Source organism: Leuciscus leuciscus (assembly GCF_965113295.1).
Source record: "Leuciscus leuciscus genome assembly, chromosome: 14".
NCBI classification, from domain to species: domain Eukaryota; kingdom Metazoa; phylum Chordata; class Actinopteri; order Cypriniformes; family Leuciscidae; genus Leuciscus; species Leuciscus leuciscus.
Window position 1 is genome coordinate 29617187 of NC_138738.1, and position 19431 is coordinate 29636617.

General features: G+C 36.3%; 1 protein-coding gene across 2 annotated transcripts; it reads left to right on the forward strand.

Moving 5' to 3' along the window:
* Positions 1 to 8090: 8090 nt before the first annotated feature.
* On the forward strand, positions 8091 to 19003 carry fhl2b (four and a half LIM domains 2b). Of its 2 annotated transcripts, XM_082137002.1 has the most exons (7): positions 8091 to 8108; positions 9612 to 9709; positions 11938 to 12111; positions 14597 to 14771; positions 16617 to 16786; positions 16870 to 17056; positions 18475 to 19003. In XM_082137002.1, exons 3-7 carry the CDS (start codon positions 11956 to 11958, stop codon positions 18624 to 18626), a joined length of 840 nt encoding a protein of 279 aa, XP_081993128.1. In that variant the 5' UTR covers positions 8091 to 8108; positions 9612 to 9709; positions 11938 to 11955; the 3' UTR covers positions 18627 to 19003. The 2 variants fall into 2 exon arrangements, with proteins under 2 accessions (XP_081993128.1, XP_081993127.1); XM_082137001.1 differs by lacking the exon at positions 8091 to 8108 and having other exon boundaries at positions 9594 to 9709.
* Positions 19004 to 19431: the final 428 nt, after the last annotated feature.

The following is a 19431-nucleotide window of genomic DNA, read 5'->3' on the forward strand; positions in this document are numbered from 1 at the left end:
TTGGCAACAGGTTTTCACTTCTCCCATGTTTAAAAAAAATAAAACAAAAATCATCCCAAATTCTGAAGAATTTAGTATTGAATTTGATTTTGATTTTGATTTCAAGTTGAGTGAGAGCCATGACACGAGTTAAGCCTCAGAGACAAGCATTCATTCTTGCAATGCAAATGGGATTAATTGGTCAAATAGATTTGGGCTATTTGAGGAGAGAAGAGAGGAGGACAAGATTTTCCCAAGAACTAGGGTTTCATGAGGCCACAGGCAAAAATTACAGTGCCATGAAAAGTACTTGATATTAAATCTCGAATGCATGTTATTCGCTATGATAATGCAAAAGGCAATATTGCATTAAGGGAGCCTTAATAATGACACAATGCAGCATTTTTTGTTTTATTTTCTTCTTTCAAGTGAAAAATCTGCAAATCATTAACAGTGGCTCACATCACCCCTGTGAACAAGTAAATGTCCCCTTAAACCAGTTGGACAGCAGCTATTACAGCAACTAAACACTACCTGTCATTTAAAATGTGCTTTGCTGTCTCTGAAGTAATTTTTGTCCATTATTCTTTGCAGAACTACCTAATAGATTGTGAAGATTTTGAACTGCTCTTTCAGAATCTTGGTTCCTGTCTCCAGGCCTATAAAGGCCACTCCAAAAAAATATTTTTTGTTACTTTTAAGCCATTCATCTGTGGAATTGCTTCTGTGTTTTGGATCACTGTTCTGCTGCATCACCCAAATACAGCTCCTGTACTGATAAAAGGACATTCTCTTTAAAATGTGTCTGGTATATTATCAGAATTCATGCTTCCATTATTAATAACAAGTCGTCATGTTCCTAAAGTAAAGCAAACATCCCCCAAATCACTGTGCTTCATTGTACACTGTAAGACTTTTGTTGTAAATACATATTTTATGATTTTATTCTCTTATAATGTTGATTGTCTATTGCTTGTTTATTTTGCTTTTATTTCTATCTTGTTCCCTATGTATTCATGGTTCTTTTATTCATTTTACGGCACTTTGGTCAACATCGGTTGTGTTTAAATGTGCTCTACAAACATTAATTGGTTGATTGATTTACTTTTTATTCACAGCATTATAATTTGTTCCAGTTTACTTCATTTTACTATATAACTTATACAGAACACTGGATAATCTATTCTGAGGCAACAAGAAGAGACACAGATCCTCGAAAGACTGCAAGTGCTTAATAAGTCACAGAGCTTGCATGTGTGCACAGAACACAAACACAGAGGAGTGTTGTTTAAGGTGGAAAGAGTGAGAAGACCCTCTTATGGCGTAATTGTATAATGGGTGTCAGCAGGGATTTGTTTGGGAATTAAGACATGAGTGAACTTCAGAAACTAGATGTATTTAAATGCTTTAACTACAAAAGCAATCCTTGAGTAACTTGAATGGATATATTTTTCAATTAGAAACACAAGATGTCTTTGTACATCAACTTAGCAAAAGATCTAGCAAGTCATGGGCAGAGATGAGAAAGTAGAGGATCATTTGGGGTCACTTAAATTGGAATTCTGAATTAGTTTGAGCAAAATTGGTTAATGCTTCGGCTAATACCCTTAACACAACAACAAATTAGTTTCAGTTAAAATAAAAGTTTTCCGGTATTGACCTTTCAGTCAACAAGCCTTCTTAAATTTTTAAAAAGTGTATTTTTTTTCTTCCACGTGGCTCATGTTATTTTGACCTTTTTATCTTAAAGAAGTCACCTAAACTAAGTTCCCAGTCATGTGCCCTTGTTAATAATTAAGCCACAGTCTTAAGTTAGCACAGTTGTTTCCAAGTAATCCATGATGTCAGTATGGAAGCCCATCACCAAATAATTCAATAATGTAATTTTATTAGTAAGTTAACATCTTTGTGGTAAACATCCATATGGTATTTTTAATGAAGGGACAGAACGTGTGCTTCCTAATTACATCATGGGTAAGAAGATCTCAGGTCAGTGAATATCAAGCACATGCAACTTAGATGGAAATTCGGATTTATTCACAAATGTCTTCTTATGAGAGAGTTTTGAAACATTGCCAAGGACCCAAAAACATCATGATCCTTGTGAGGGACCCCCTTCCTAAAATATAGCTAGATATGTTCATAAAGACCCGTTTATATATGAGAGAAAAACAGCACTGTTCTAAAATTAAATAATTGGCTTTTGTATTGTCATTATACTTAAGCCAAAAGCAAATTAATAACATTATATTTTATATCTCATTATGTTATTCATTCTCAGTCTTATTAAATATTTTTCAGAATTACAGTAATGTATAAAGCTCCAAGCACCCTCCTTCCCCGGGGTTCCTGTTTTAAAACTATTCATGTAGATTTATACTCTATGACAATGAAATTGCATAAAATAAGTAACATTCATTAAAGTCACTGAGTTAGAGATTATGTTGAAATATCAGCTACCACACTTAGTATGTTTACAGTGAATGTAGAGTAGCCTATACTGCGCAATAATACTTGCACATTCAATCTGCATTTGTTTTACAAATGAACTTAGTAATATCAGACACAGTCTGATATGTTCAAACACAGTCATTATGTTATTCATTCTCAATCTTATTAAATGTGTTTCAGAATCACTATTACTATTTCTATATCAGAATTATTATTAACATTATTTAATATCTTAAAATGTAATCATTATAGGCCTACTAATTATAGGCCATTATAGGCCTACTAATGACTATAGGCCTACTGCATTGCACATAGCGAGGTATGCTACTAAAACTAGTATTTATCTGAATACACTGTAAAAAAAATATTATATATATATATATATATATATATATATATATATATATATATATATATATATATATATATATATACACACTCACCTAAAGGATTATTAGGAACACCATACTAATACTGTGTTTGACCCCCTTTCGCCTTCAGAACTGCCTTAATTCTACGTGGCATTGATTCAACAAGGTGCTGAAAGCATTCTTTAGAAATGTTGGCCCATATTGATAGGATAGCATCTTGCAGTTGATGGAGATTTGTGGGATGCACATCCAGGGCACGAAGCTCCCGTTCCACCACATCCCAAAGATGCTCTATTGGGTTGAGATCTGGTGACTGTGGGGGCCATTTTAGTACAGTGAACTCAATGTCATGTTCAAGAAACCAATTTGAAATGATTCAAGCTTTGTGACATGGTGCATTATCCTGCTGGAAGTAGCCATCAGAGGATGGGTACATGGTGGTCATAAAGGGATGGACATGGTCAGAAACAATGCTCAGGTAGGCCGTGGCATTTAAACGATGCCCAATAGGCACTAAGGGGCCTAAAGTGTGCCAAGAAAACATCCCCCACACCATTACACCACCACCACCAGCCTGCATAGTGGTAACAAGGCATGATGGATCCATGTTCTCATTCTGTTTACGACAAATTCTGACTCTACCATCTGAATGTCTCAACAGAAATCGAGACTCATCAGACCAGGCAACATTTTTCCAGTCTTCAACTGTCCAATTTTGGTGTGCTCGTGCAAATTGTAGCCTATTTTTCCTATTTGTAGTGGAGATGAGTGGTACCCGGTGGGGTCTTCTGCTGTTGTAGCCCATCCGCCTCAAGGTTGTGCGTGTTGTGGCTTCACAAATGCTTTGCTGCATACCTCGGTTGTAACGAGTGGTTATTTCAGTCAAAGTTCTCTTCTATCAGCTTGAATCAGTCGGCCCATTCTCCTCTGACCTCTAGCATCTACAAGGCATTTTCGCCCACAGGACTGCCGCATACTGGATGTTTTTCCCTTTTCACACCATTCTTTGTAAACCCTAGAAATGGTTGTGCGTGAAAATCCCAGTAACTGAGCAGATTGTGAAATACTCAGACCGGCCCGTCTGGCACCAACAACCATGCCACGCTCAAAATTGCTTAAATCACCTTTCTTTCCCATTCTGACATTCAGTTTGGAGTTCAGGAGATTGTCTTGACCAGGACCTAATGCATTGAAGCAAATGCCATGTGATTGGTTGATTAGATAATTGCATTAATGAGAAATTGAACAGGTGTTCCTAATAATCCTTTAGGTCAGTGTATATATATATATATATATATATATATTCATTATTTGTTATCACAACTTTTTATCTTTTGTCAAATCAATTTAGATAATTAATGTGGTACAGATTACATAATATTTTGAGTTTCTATTGATTAAACCAATCTCCTTCATTGCATTAACTACATTTTTTTTTTATTATTATCAATCAACTCAACATTTTAAGGCAACCAGGTAACTTACTTTTTTAAGTTAAACCAACAATATTTTTTTCACACTTGAATCACATGTACCCAACACAAGACTCAAGGACCTAGACAGCATTTTTGGCATCAATAACTTAAATACTTGGCGACCCTGGACCACAAAACCAGTCTTATGGGTCCGTTTTTTAAAATTGAGATGTATACATCTGCAATATATGCATACATCTGCATCTGAAAGCTGAATAAATAAGATTTCAATTGATGTATGTTTTGTTAGGATAGGACAATATTTGGCAGAGATACAACTATTTGAAAATCTGGAATCTTGAGGGTGCAAAAAAAAAAAAAAAATAAACATTGAGAAAATCGCCTTTAAAGTTGTCCATTTATGTTTGCGATTGTGTTGCATTCACTCACAAAAATTAATTTTATATATTTGCGGTAGGAAATTTACAAAATATCTTCATGGAACATAATCTTTACTTAATATCCTAATGATTTTTGGCATAAAGGAAAAATCAATCATTTTGACCCATACAATGTATTGTTGGCTATTGCCACAAATATAACCGTGCGACTTGTGACTGGTTTTGTGATCCAGGGTCACATTGTGGGGATTGAAAACTAGGCTTGCATGGAAAAACACAGAGTTCGGTTGACCTTTTTAATTAGTTTTTAATGAGTAACCAGTGGTTCTCGGGGTGATATTAGTTTAGTTTGTTACAAAAATCCTATATCTTATCAAAATCACTATTATGAAGTTACATGGTAAATCATCTGCCGATACCTTTGCTATTTTTAAGTTATTGCAAATAACAGCACAGAGCATGGACAAATATGCATAAGCCTAAATGTGTTTCTTTCAAAGTCTCATGACACTATAAAGTTTCAGGGGAAAAAAAGGAATGTCATGAGCAACTAAACCTTTCCTAACTTAATTTGCATTGACTCCAGACAGTGTTTAGGGTTTTCAGGACCCAGAGGTCAATGGGAGAAACTACGACTCTAATGATATGCTGTATACGTCAAATCAATCAAGGTCTCCTGACAGGGAGTTGTAAGTAAGCTGTGGAATTTTGTACAGTCACTGAGAGATTTATATATTGTTGCTCGACACCACATGGGGGTCCATTTAATGTGTTAGAGACCTCTTGAATGTGCTGCTTCATGAGCCGCAACATTATGTTCCAAAATAAAAGATAATACAGTTGCCAAAGATGCAAACCCAAGATGCTCCAACAACAGATGGTTCAGAACACATATTGCATGATGGTTTCATGAATTTAAAACATTAGTTATCATAAATTAATTCATTAAATGAGAATTTTCACAAAAATTGGCAGCACAATCGGATAAAACGATTTTCATGCATGTATAAATCATTTAAATTGAACTGGACAAAGTTTGCACTGTTGGTAAGTGGTTGCACAATGGTGGTTGGACATTGAGTTGATTGCTTTCAGGTGGTTTTAGATGTGTGTGTTTTTTTTTTTACATTTTATGTTCCATAGTAACCTTTAAAAGCCTTAAAAATAAACTTCCTGTCAGATGCATGTGACATTCATAGATAGAAATATAGGCTATAGCTACATGCAGGTCAAAAAAAGGACAAAATAGTTAGTGTGATCGCACTTTATGTCCTTTTTACAGTGTACTTAAAAAAATGAATAGGTTTAATGTTAGGGATTGGTATAGTGTTAGTAATTTACTGCTTTTACTATAGTAAATACATGTAACATGTAAAAAGACCTTGATTTTAAGGTTTCCTTGTTACAGTCTAATTGTACATTTAAGTAGCCTATATTTAATTATTAATGATAATATTAATTAACAACATGTCTTAATATAGGGTTAGGAGTAGGGTTAGCTGCATGAAATGATGCATCATTTAGGCTACTGTTATTGCTACTGTAGTCTAAGTATGCAACATAATGTAACAAGGACACTATGTTACATCGTTTTGTAACCAGACGCGATGGGATAAGATTACAGCGACAAATAATTTGTCTGTCCTCACCAGACGAGAGGCGACTATTGGACACGATAAAAAAAAAATCACAGCCAATCAGAAGAGCGCGTAGGCGCCGGCGGCCTCTCTTGGCACGCTCCCGGGCGGCGCAACGAAATGGATAAGTAGCCTACATAATCAAATTCATGAATATTACACCATTTTAACATGATTAAAACTATATACTTAGTTACTGAAACAATCGTTGTCATAGAATAAACTCTGTTAGCAATGAGTTGACAGTTTGAACGTTCTTGTTAACTTTTATTACTTTTGAACTAAGTTAGATCTGAGGTTAATTGTTGCTTTCAGTAGGCTATGGCTATAAAAGACACACAAACTGATATTCAAACTCACACAGACACTTTTAACATTAAATAACGTACACAAACAGTACCCGAGATTATACTTCTGTTGTTGTTTCAGCCTCGATGTCGCAGAGAAACCGTTTCTAAAATAGAATCATCTCGTGTTAGGACACGGTGTTCCCTAAAGTACCCGATGTGGGCTGCAAAAATGTTTGTTCTACTATACCATAAAAGATTAATATTCTTGGAAGAGCTCATCTTGTTTTGGGAACCAGGATTAAACAATGGGCAGGCACACACAGAGTTACATTGTATAGAGATGTGTTTTGGACTAAATAACACTGCACTATAAAAGTACATCACATCCTGACATTAATACATCTTTTCTAGCTATGTACACTGTTGTTGGACTGGTCAGATCTGGCAGAGCTGGGTGATTTACAGCCAGTGTGATAGCCCAGGAGGATCACTGCTGACCTTACAGAGATTGAGCTGTACCTCTTGTACTGTAATCTAGACCATTGCTGGATTTATCCAAGGCCTTATCACTGGGCAGAGAGGCTAAGGTGTGTGGCACTGCCAGCCCCGTGTACGTCTGCTAATCAGCCTGGCCTGTGCACTTTTGGTGGCATCCGTTCTGTCTTCACATTCTCGTGTTGTATTGATGGCATGAACTATCAACACCATGGAGCTCAATAAGTTGTGTTTCCCTCTGGCCCGCAGTGGGAACAATCAGCTATAAATGCTCGAATGGTTAGTGTATCACTGAAACTAATATCTCTCTGATTGCTTTATGACATTAAGGCTATATTTGACCAGCGCATCGTAAAGGCTTGTATTAACATTGTCTTGAGTCCAAGTTTAAATTGGATTGTAAAATGCATCAATACATGGCAATGTACTTTGGATGACTTTAATTTTCTTCTGAAAAACCACTTCTGTATATGGATTGTTTTGGAAAGGTATTTGCACTTCTCTTCAAACTAACTGTCAGCTGCTTGTTCTGTCAGTGGTGCTTTTTATTAGATAGAGATGCATCATTTAGATTGTGTAAAAATCATTAATCGTGTCAGAAAGTATACATGAAGGAAATGTGCCGCATAAATAAATCATTATCATTAGCAATATAGAATGGTAATGGCTTTTATAGCCTAATTATATCCCCTAGAAATAATAGTCACAGCCAGGGATAAATAACACCTCCATTTGCAATCTGATCGTGGGAATTCAAGTGTTAATTGATGACTGGCAAAGATTTTGGCTCTAGCCATAAGTAAATCGTAGGACCCATGGGAGTGACAGATGAGAGAGGGCAAAGTTTGGAGCAAACAGGTGTTGGGTCTCACCATCTCACTGTGAACCATCAGCCACAGTGACGAAAGCTTCCCAGAGTTCCCTTCTATTCCTCCACTCTGTCACTAAGCAACTTTACAGTATCACACACAGGCCTTTGCTCATACTGTGGCCAGAGCGATGGAGACAAGCCAGGGTGGGGCAAGGAAATCCTATTAAGGACATGACTGAAAGCCAAAACCTACAAAAGGTAGGCTACTTATTTATTTGCAAGTATTCAGGTAAAACTCAAATATAGCATTCTGCGTAGTATTCTATATAAAAAAAATATTATTGTAGCTCAAACAGTTATGTAAAAGAAGAGACACAAGGTCATGGATTTGATTCCCTGGGAATGCATGAACTGAATGCCATATAAATTGTTTTGGATGAAAACATCTACCAAATTGATAGATTTAAAACAAGTGACCTTTGTGGGTTGGATGGATTAATCTAGAGAAGCATGGGTAAAACTTTTTCTCAAGTGGTTCTCACACTTTTAAGACTACCTAATCATCACCTTACAACAGCTTGCATGTGATGTAAAATTGCAATTTGAAATGATTCATAAAAATATAAAATTCTACCAAATTGGTTCAATATTAGGTGACAAAAACATTCAGAACATATATATTTTCTGTATGTTCACGTTGACCTTTGCAGTGTAAACACCAGTAATGCTGGTCATCATCAGCATATGTTGTGTTTTGGATGGGAAGCTAGTGTGTGCATGGGAACCAGCAATACTTTCTTTATCATCCAGTATGGTATTTTGGGTGGAGCAGTTTGACAAAGGAAGTCTTGTTGGTTAAGAAGCTTGTTGGTTGAAATACCAATGGAAAATCGTTGTAGTCTAAGATGGTCTTTTCAGCTTGAAAAGTCCACTTTTGTAATATATGTTATGTAATATATATCACTCTTAAAGGGATAGTTCACCCAAAAATGTAAATTCTGAAGATATTTTTTATGAAATCTGAGAGTACTCTTCACTGACAGCTACGCAACTACCATTTTCACGCTTCAAAAAGTTCATAAAGAGATCGTAAAACTAATCCATATTAATTGAGCAGTTTAGTCAACATTTTCTGAAGAGATTCGATCATTTTATATGGTGAATGGATTTAATTAGGCTTATATTTACGTTTAAACATTGATCAGCGAACATAAACAGAAGCTCAACTGAATGTTTATATGTGAATAAAACCCCAAATTCAATCTGTTCATTATATAAAGCGATCGGGTTTCTTCAGAAAATTTTAAATAAACCGTTGTGGTAGTTGCTTAGCTGTCAACGGAGGGACAGAAAGGTCTCAGATTTCATCAGAAAGATATTCATTTATGTTCTGAAGATGAACGAAAGTCTAAACGTGTTTGGAACGATACGAGGGGGAGTAATTAATTCATTTTTGGGTGAACTGTCCCTTTAAGGTTATGCATTAGACTCTAATTATTAGACTCTAATTATTAGATGCAGTTAATATAATAGAAAATATATGCATGGCATTCACTATGCATATATTTATGAATCTAAACATTCTTTTACTCACAATGCCTATATGGATTCAGTGGAAATATACGTTTACGGAATTGTTAGAGCATGTATGGTCAAGTACGGGGTGCATGCAGTAGATTTTGTGGCTTAGTGGTGTCTATGTATTTATAGTTCCTGATAAAGTGTCCAACCCATTTCAGTCCCCCCATTGCCCTTCCACAGGGGGAGTAATCCAATAAAGAGGAGCACAGGAGTCGCTCCTCCATCTCTCTTTCAAGAACCAAAGACGCACAGGCACAGCACATCACGGCACAGGACAGGCAAGTTGAGCATCAAGAAAAATCTTCTCTTCTCTTCTCTTCTCTTCTCTTCTCTTCTCTTCTCTTCTCTTCTCTTCTCTTCTCTTCTCTTCTCTCTTCTCTTCTCTTCTCTTCTCTTCTCTTCTCTTCTCTTCTCTTCTCTTCTCTTCTCTTCTCTTCTCTTCTCTTCTCTTCTCTTCTCTTCTCTTCTCTTCCCTTCTCTTCTTATTTTATATGTTTTTACAATTAATTACACCCGCTTTATCCTATTGCTTTTTTATTTGCATCTAATAAACTTCTACTTTTTAATCTTCACTGAAACTTCAGATTTTTTTCAGAAAACATCTGATCTTATCATTATCAATCTATATACTGTATTTAATGTAAATTCTTCCAATGCATAAATATGTTTCACATTCTCCCTTTTCTTTCTATTGTCTGTCCTGTAGTTTCAATGCTTCTGAGCCAAATACTTTTCACTGAACCATATTTTAAAAGCTCAAGGTGGTTTATTTATTAAATTAAAACACAGTAGAGATGGAATGTGTGCTTCAGACTTAGGATTTACAGTGGAAAGTAGGCTGCATTGTAAAACTGACATGATTACTGAAATGTAACAGCATTTGTGGACATGCCAAAATGAGCCAGTCTGTATTTTCTAATGGATGTGGTTTTTAATAAATCTTCTAGGTTTGAGATTTATACCTGAAATAGTGCTATAGTACTGGTATTAAATGTTTTGCCCTCTTTTTTTTTTGGTTCCTTGTTGGTATGGGGATAAATAGCCTAAATGTGTCAGGCATCTCCACAGCCACCTGTCAGTCCTTCATAGTTATGGCTGAAAGGTTCCACAAACCGAGGCCCTCTTGTCTTTAATTAGCTGCACGTTTCACTGCATCACTCATGGTTTAATCGTAAATGAGTGGGTTGGTTTGGGGCTTCATTGAGGTAATTCACATGACTCATTAAGGTAATTCACATGACTCAAAAAGATTCCCCAGCTAAGCTCTTGCGTCAGTCTTATTTAATCCATGGGTACTGTATGTGCATGTCGATGTCTGTTTGAGACTGAGGCGACTGAGGAAGATATGCCTCTTTACTGATAGTAAGGGACACACTGGGGACAGCTGGAACCACAGAGACTTCTCTTGATCTGGTGCCCAGTGTTGGTGCCAGCCTGCCAGGCTGAGGACAGATCAAAGAATCCATTCACAAACAACAGTGTGATCTGACAAGTGTTCACAGTGCAGATTTAGCTGACTCCACTGCCTCTCTGTGGGAGACGCACAGAACATAAAGGAGTCTATGAAGTTATAATGAAGGTCACAACAAACACACAATGAGATCATGACCTCACTCTCATGTGGCATAGTGGCTATAGCTTAGGTTTAGTCAACAGAAGGCAGATACACTTTATTTTGATGGTCCCCTTTATACATTCTGTTGATATAAGCAATGTTGCACCTACATGTCAACTAACTCTCATTATAGTAGTATTAGTAGGCTGTTAGGGATAAGGTTAGGATTAGTAGAATAAGTTGACATTTACTTGCAAAGTTACTTATAGTCAGTAGAATGCCTGTTGGGGGACCATCAAGTAAGTAAAGTGTTAGCAGATATTGAAGGGATAGTTGTCCCAAAAATGAACATTTTGTCATCATTTATTCAACCTCAAGTTTTCAAGAGTTTCTTTGAACACAAAAGAAGATATTTTGAAGACTGTCGGTAAGCAGACATTTGATGGTAGCTATTGACTTCCATAGTATTTTTCTTCCTTCTTGGCTACCATCAACAGCTGTTCAGCTGTAGTTGAACTCGTAGTGAACTTGGTACACTTTACCAAGTCTACTGAAGTGACACAGCTAGACAAGCTTTACAGAGACTTTTGTTGTGTTAGAATGAGACTCTCTGAGAAAATAAGCCACAGGATTGGTGTGGAGCTCAGAGCGGGTAAGCTTTGAGTGCACAAATGCTAGTCTGGACAGTTCTGAGGGATAACGCAGGAATATTAGCAGGGCTTTTCTGAGGAAGACACAACAGCTGGGACTAATACAATGGCATGCATTCCACTCTTGCTTTAGAAAGTTTGCGTCATATAGTTAGCCTTTATCAAGAAGAGGTTAAGCACTGGTATTATAGGCCTACTAGTTAAGTTTCATGCCTAACATGATTCCAAACTATTATCTGAACGGCATTCTCAATGTCCCCCTCAACCTTTCTGCACCATTTAAAACACTTTTATTATTTAGGAACTGTTTAAACCCAAGATGGCGGAGCGCTATGACTGCCACTACTGCAAGGAGTCTCTGTTTGGGAAGAAGTATGTTCTGCGTGATGAAAATCCATACTGTGTGAAGTGCTATGAGAGCCTGTACTCCAACACCTGTGAGGAGTGCAAGAAACCCATTGGCTGCAACAGCAGAGTATGTTAATCTTCACAATTTCTACCTTACTAAATGTTTTTACTAAAAGACACAATCCAAAACAGCTGGAGCTGCCCTGGTACACTTTAGCATACTTTAATTATGACGGAAATAACATGATTTAAAATAATATTTAAGTGTTAAGTGAATGTAATGTTTGCAGACACCTAATTAAAACTGAATGAAAATGTATTAGCTATAGTTTAAATTTATATTAAAGGCAATTGGCTGACTTTAGAGCGTTTTTTTACCTATACCTAAGTAGGACTTAAGTACATCTTTATATGTAATTTCATAATAACTGATATTGTCTAAAGTGTACAATCAAAACTGACAAGCATTTAGTAAACTAAAATATACTTTAATGTAGTTTCTGTTAAAACTTGTATGTCATGTATTTAAATATATTTGTAATTATTGTAAAGGTGAAGAATAGTACTAATATTATACTATACTTAATAATAATATAGTACATTTAAAATATATTATCTTAAAATGTAATTTCAAGTAACACACTACAGTTAAAAATATATCAAGTACTTTAAATGTGCTTTAGTGTTAGTTAATGATTTAAACTGTACTTTAAAGGAAACAAAACTTTAACTTTACATTATTACAAAGTGCACCTTTTAAAAGTATACTTACTTAAGTGTGTTAAGAAACAGTCATAAAAGAACACTTAAATGGCTTTTATTTCATTAATATTTTATTATCTGCAAGTACAGTTTAAAAAAAAAAAAAAGTGCAATCAAGTGCACTCTTCAAGAGTGCTCCAATTTAAATAGCAGGAATTATCCAGAAATATGCAATTTTCTTAATTCCATTAGAATGACAGTTCTAGCAGACTGTGCACCATATCAGAGCTCAGTATGTTCTGCAGAACGAGATTTGAGCATTTTTATTTAGTAACACTGTACACAATGATTTGGAGCTCTGTGTGACCCTCTGAAAGCTGAGAGATCACCAGGATAGCAGTGGGGAATAGTATGAATGCCAGCTCATGCACACTGGACTGATCCCAGCAGGACATCAGTGCTGGGGAGTGAGTCCAAAACCAAACAAAGAGACCAGATGAGCTTTTGTGGAATTACCAGTACTCATTTACCTTGGAGACAGAAACACAGAGCATCACTTTTACCCTTGAACTCTGTGAACATATTGAAAGGACAGTTCACCCAAAAATTATAATTCTTTCATTTACTCACCGTTATGATTTTCCAAACCCATAAGATTTCAGATCATCTTCGGAACACAAATGAAGGTATATTTAATAGCTATTTGTGTCCGTCCATTGAAAGTCCACGCATCTCAAATTGTCACGCTATTAAAAAGTTTAAAATTGATCAGTATTCATATGTGAATAAAAACCTAAATTAAATCTGTTCATCATACAAAATGACCGTGTCTCTTCAGAAGACTTAGTGATTAAACCGTTATATTCACATGGATTACTTCTACAATGTCTTTTTGTGCTTTTTGAAGTGTGAAATTTTGGACTTTATGGTAAAAAATGATGTGTGTGAAAGTCTTATGGGTTTGGAACAACATGAGGGTGACACAAATGTCATGTTTGGGTGAACTATTCATTTAAGCTCTATGCTACAGACTTGTGCTACAGAGATGAATCATACCTCAAGTCATGCAGCTTGTTGAGAAGAAGTGTACTCTTACATGTCAAAGCGATTAAACATACTTTTTTTGTATTGCAGATGATAAAACTGGTGAAAAATCCCATCCACTTGCATTAAATAAGGGACCTGAGCTATAACTAGGGACTACAATAGCAACAGCATTGCACAGTGCTAAAAGCCACTCAAAACATTTTAACCACAGCATATCAATGCCCTAAAAAACATTTCTTGTAAGAAAAAAAAAAAAAAAGGAAGAAGAAATAGAAATATATATAGACGTGTGGTGCTCTCTCTACAGGCTCCTGAGAGTTTCTGTCGTTAGTGTCACATTACATGGTCATTAGTCCTGATGAGGAGGTTGTCACTTGTTTTGAGGACAGGCCTGGGGTGGGGCCACATCTGTGTGGCATGTCCTTGGCCCAGTTAGCTATCCCGCTACCCCCTCTAGAAGCAGCCAATCAGCATGACCTCATAGCACCTTGGGCCAGCGATTTAACGAGCACAAAACACTCTCTCTCTCTCTCCAAATTGGTGGATAATTAAAGCAGTGGTGTCATACATGCATCCTGAGGCGATGTGCGTACACAGCCCAGGACAGACTCTCACTAACGCACACCAATTGGCAGATCACACTGCGATTGGTCGCAGACGCCAGCACCTGCGGCTCTCATTGGAGAGTGACCCGCTGTGAAGCTGACATTGAGGAACCCTTTACCCTCCCTCTCTCCCTAATTATCAGTTCAAAGGCTGAAAAAGACCACTGAGGCCAAGCACATTCTCCCTTAACCCTAAGTTTGATGCAGGTGAGACAATGGAGGTTCAAATCATCCTTACTTGCTTGCTTTTGTCCTCAGGATCTGTCTTATAAGGACCGTCACTGGCATGATGACTGCTTCCACTGCTTCAAATGCCAACGTTCTCTGGTGGACAAGCCATTCTCCACCAAGGACGAGCAATTACTGTGTACTGAGTGTTATTCCAATGAGTATTCCTCTAAATGTTATGAGTGCAAGAAGACAATCATGCCAGGTGAGTGAAACATTAGCTTGCTTGTAATGCTCCTCACACATGTTCTTAGTATTTAGAAACCTGATTGATGCATCAAGACTCATCACAATGAGGCATTTGACAGTATCTTTTGACATTATTAACTGTGCGACATATGAATCAATTTAAAGGAATAGTTGACCCAAAAATGAAAATTCTGTTATCAATTACTCTGTCATGTTCAAAACACAAATGGTGATATTTCTGTTCCTCCTTTGAAAGTCCGTTCCACAAGACTTTGATGCTTCAAAAAGTTCATAAAGACATTGAAAAATGAATCCATGCGTCCTCACTGGTTCTTGCGGAAGATCACATGTGTTTGCATTACACACAAGAACAAAACTCGTTGGGTTTCTTTTACAATGTCTTTATCAACTCTTTTAAGTGTCAATTGAATGGACTTTCAATGGAAGTACCAACCCGATCTCACGGGAAAACGTACTAATTCTACGAGGTGGCTTATTCGTACGAATTCATACGACCTGACTCGTACAAATTAGTACGATTTTTGCAAAATCGTACATATTTTACGAATTTGCCAATTCGTATGAATTCATACGAATGACCTACCCCTGACCCCGCCCCTAAACCTACCCATCACGTGGGTTTAGACAAATCGTACAAATTCGTACGAGTGAGGTCGTACGAATTAGTACGAATTAGCCAACTTTTTATCATTCGTACGAATTGGTCGTGAGATAGCGTTGGAAGTACAGAAATCTCTAAGGTTTCATTTAAAATGTATTCAATGTGTTTTGAAGATGAACGAAAGTCTTATGGGTTTGGAATGACATGAGGGAGATGGTGCGTTCCAGTCAAGTTGGAAAGATCATACTGTACGATTTGAATGCATATGAACATCAATACAAAGTCCTATTTACCCTTGGTATCTGAGTTGAGGGCCTGTCAATAAGACAACATGTCGGAAGCAATGGATGCATCATTTGTATTAATAGTAGGCCTACATTTTATACAATTAGGCTAATGATTTATTTATTTATTTATTGTTGTTACATTTACAAGTTGCATGTACAAAATACCATTGTATTGTTCAATCCACAGCATCTTCATAAATTTAATAAAACACAAAAAAGCAAAAAAACACAAACTTTTGAAACACAAACAAATTTATTTTTCATTTTGTAGATGTAGAGTTAAAAAAAGGATGATTTTCATATTTGGGAACTAACCGTTTAAAGGGTTAATTCACCCAAAAATTATTATTCTGTCATTAATTACTTACCCTCATGTCGTTCAAACCTGCAAGACATTAATTCATCTTCGGAACACAAATTAAGATTTTTGATGAAATCTGAGAGCTTTCTCTCCCTCCATTGACAGCTACGCAACAACCACTCTGACGCTACAAAAACGTGTGAGAGCCAATGAGGTTCAATCTCATGTGTTACGCAGCACGTTTGAGCTTCCGCAAGAACCAATGAGGTTTGTTCTTTCGCACCAAGCAGGTTAAGTTAAGCTTCTATGTTATCTGATCAGTGTTTAAATGTGAATACTAGCCTAAATTCAACCTGTTCATCATAAAAAGCGATCGAGTCTCTTTCGAAAATTTGGACTAAACCGCTGTGGTAGTTGCGTAGCTGTCTATGGAGGGACAGAAAGCTCTTATATTTCATTAAAAAGATCTTCATTTGTGTTCCGAAGATGAACGAAAATCTCACGGGTTTGGAATAACATGAAGGTGAGTAAATGATGACAGAATTTTTGGGTGAACTATCCCTTTAATAGGCTATAATCCATCCTCACTATAATCCTGCCAAGTCATGGGATATTTGTTTGTCTGTCTGCATTTGTCTCTATGTCTCCCAGGCTCCAGGAAGATGGAGCATAAGGGGAACAGCTGGCACGAGACCTGCTTTTCCTGCCAGCGCTGTCAGCAGCCCATTGGAACCAAGAGCTTTATTCCTAAAGAAAACAGTAACTACTGTGTGCCCTGCTATGAGAAGCAATTTGCACTGCAGTGTGTGCACTGCAAGAAGGTAAGAACAGCTAGAATGCAACATGTGGCTTTGAATATATGAAAAGTATTAAATGATATCACACCATTTTTGTTTCCTCTCAGCCAATCACCACTGGGGGCGTGACCTACCATGACCAGCCATGGCATAAGGACTGCTTCTTGTGTACAGGCTGTAAGCTGCAGCTGTCTGGCCAACGCTTCACCTCTCGTGATGAGTTTGCCTATTGCCTCAACTGCTTCTGCAATCTGTATGCCAAGAAGTGTGCTGCCTGCACCACCCCTATTAGCGGTATGAGCGTTCAACACATTTACAACTCCTTATGTTTGGAAGGTGCTTATCAGAACCGAACGCAGGCTTATAAATCAGTACAAACACAATAACATATTTGTACTGAAAGTTGCAATGAAACAGAAGTAGTGACAGATCTTTTCTTATCTATTTTATCATGTACAGTTGCAAGAAAAAGTATGCGAACCCCTTGCAGAATCTGTGAAAATGTGAATAATTTTAACAAAATAAGAGAGATCATACAAAATGCATGTTATTTTTTATTTAGTACTGTCCTAAATAAGATATTTTACATAAAAAAATGTTTTTACATTGTCCACAAGACAAACAAATAGCTGAATTTATTAAATTGATCCCGTTCAAAAGTTTATGAACATTGATTCTTAATACTGTGTCATTACTTGGATGATCCACAACTGTTTTTATTAATTTTTCTTGTCTTGTGGATTACATGTAAAAAAAAAAAAATATGTAAAATATCTTATTCAGGACAGTACTAAATAAAAAAATTACGTGCATTTTGTCTGATCTCTCTTATTTTGTTAAAATTATTCACATTTTCACAGATTCTGCAAGGGGTTCACATACTTTTTCTTGCAACTGTATATCTGAATGAAACGGATTATTGAAAAATAAAAAATGTAGAAAGGGGTGGGGTTTAAGTGGACTAAAGTCCAGCATGTCACCAGAGAGAAATCTGTCATTTCACTGGAAGATTGAATCATGACATTTTGATTAAAACAGTTTTAAATGAAACAAATGCATGGATGAATAGGGTGAGTTTTCATTTCATGCTGACTTTCATATACACACAAAAATCACCCTATTAAAGGAATAGTTTACTCAGATTGGTTTTAAATCCATAAAACTTTGTTTATTACACAAAACGAAAAAGTTTTGAAGAATACCCTGGCCACTTTTTTAGTAAAAGTGATTCAGGATTGAAGCTACAAAACTCAACTTGACAGAAAAGCTCCATGAAGGTATATTAAAAGAAGTCCATATGAGGAATGTGCTATATTACTGGTATTCTAAAGCCATACAATGGTAATTATGTGAGAAACAGACCAAAAATAGATTACTTCTATGATATTTTTGGGGGGATTTTTGTCATTTTGGAGATTTTGAAAGTCACTTATCTAATTCATTTGATTATATTGAAAAAAGCATCCATTATATATATATATATATATATATATATATATATATATATATGTAAATAAATAAATAAATAAAACACCTTTAAACACAAAGGGAGAACAGAACATTCAGGTTTTGAACGACCTTTCTGACCTCAGGACCTGTATGAGTCTCCCAGCAATCTTCTTGTCCACACTTTATAAAATCCATATTTCACATGACATTATTGCTATTTGATCAGGAGTTTTTTTTACTTGTTACTGTCATATCCTTTGCAGGTCTAGGAGGAAGCAAATACATCTCATTTGAAGAGAGACAGTGGCACAACGACTGCTTCAACTGCAAGAAGTGCTTGGTGTCTCTGGTGGGCCGTGGCTTCCTGACTGAGAGGGACGACATCCTGTGTCCTGACTGTGGCAAAGACATCTGATCACACAGCATAGCACTGCAATTCCTAACATTTTATTCTTTCATCAAAGTTAAATAGCAATACCAGGTTTTATCATAGCTAATATATTTGTCTAATAAAAGTTTAAAGGAGCCTGTGTGTCCCAAGGCCTATTATATAATATTGTGCCATGTCCGTGTGGTCAGGGTTTAAAATGTTGCCAAACAAAAGAAACATTTGCAGAGTGAAAATTGTTAAATGTCTTTGTTTTAAGATATAAAGACATAAAGCACATAAGTGTTATTGCCTATATACCTTTTTTTGTGACTAACATTTGCTTTTGACTCATCAATCAATATTTGTGATTTATAGACTGTAAAGAATTTGCTGTAGCACATAATAAACTTCTTGAAAAGGCATCAATGAAAGCCTCAGTACTGCTTACAAGAGATCACTACAATAAAAAAGTGACTGACATTCACTCTAAATATGCCTCAGCTGTTCTTTCTTATCTTTCAGTGAAACCTAAAACAGAACCCAAAGGTCTTATTCGTCATGCATCTGTCTCTGTAGCTTATTAAAAGCAATGTAAGTTTATTCAAATATATTCTTACCTAAGGTTCAATTTATTATATGGAAAGGATTTCATAGATCAACATCTCCAGTATGGACACATAGCCTACATGTGTAAAAAAAAAAAAATATATAATATTCTTTGAGCATGGTGTGACAACACAACAAAAGCGACATAATGCGAATGAATGAATGAATAGCTGCAGTAACGTAAGATCATGGATGTTGGCCTAGAAGACACTGGCCTATGGCTCCACCTTGTGGTGAAATGTTA

Excerpts from the sequence above, each read along its gene's own strand:
- fhl2b (XM_082137002.1), top strand. The coding sequence starts at position 11,956 with ATGGCGGAGCGCTATGACTGCCACTACTGCAAGGAGTCTCTGTTTGGG. Across the intron at positions 14,772-16,616 it reads CAAGAAGACAATCATGCCAG|GCTCCAGGAAGATGGAGCAT; the intron begins GTGAGTGAAACA and ends TATGTCTCCCAG. Across the intron at positions 17,057-18,474 it reads CTGCACCACCCCTATTAGCG|GTCTAGGAGGAAGCAAATAC; the intron begins GTATGAGCGTTC and ends TATCCTTTGCAG.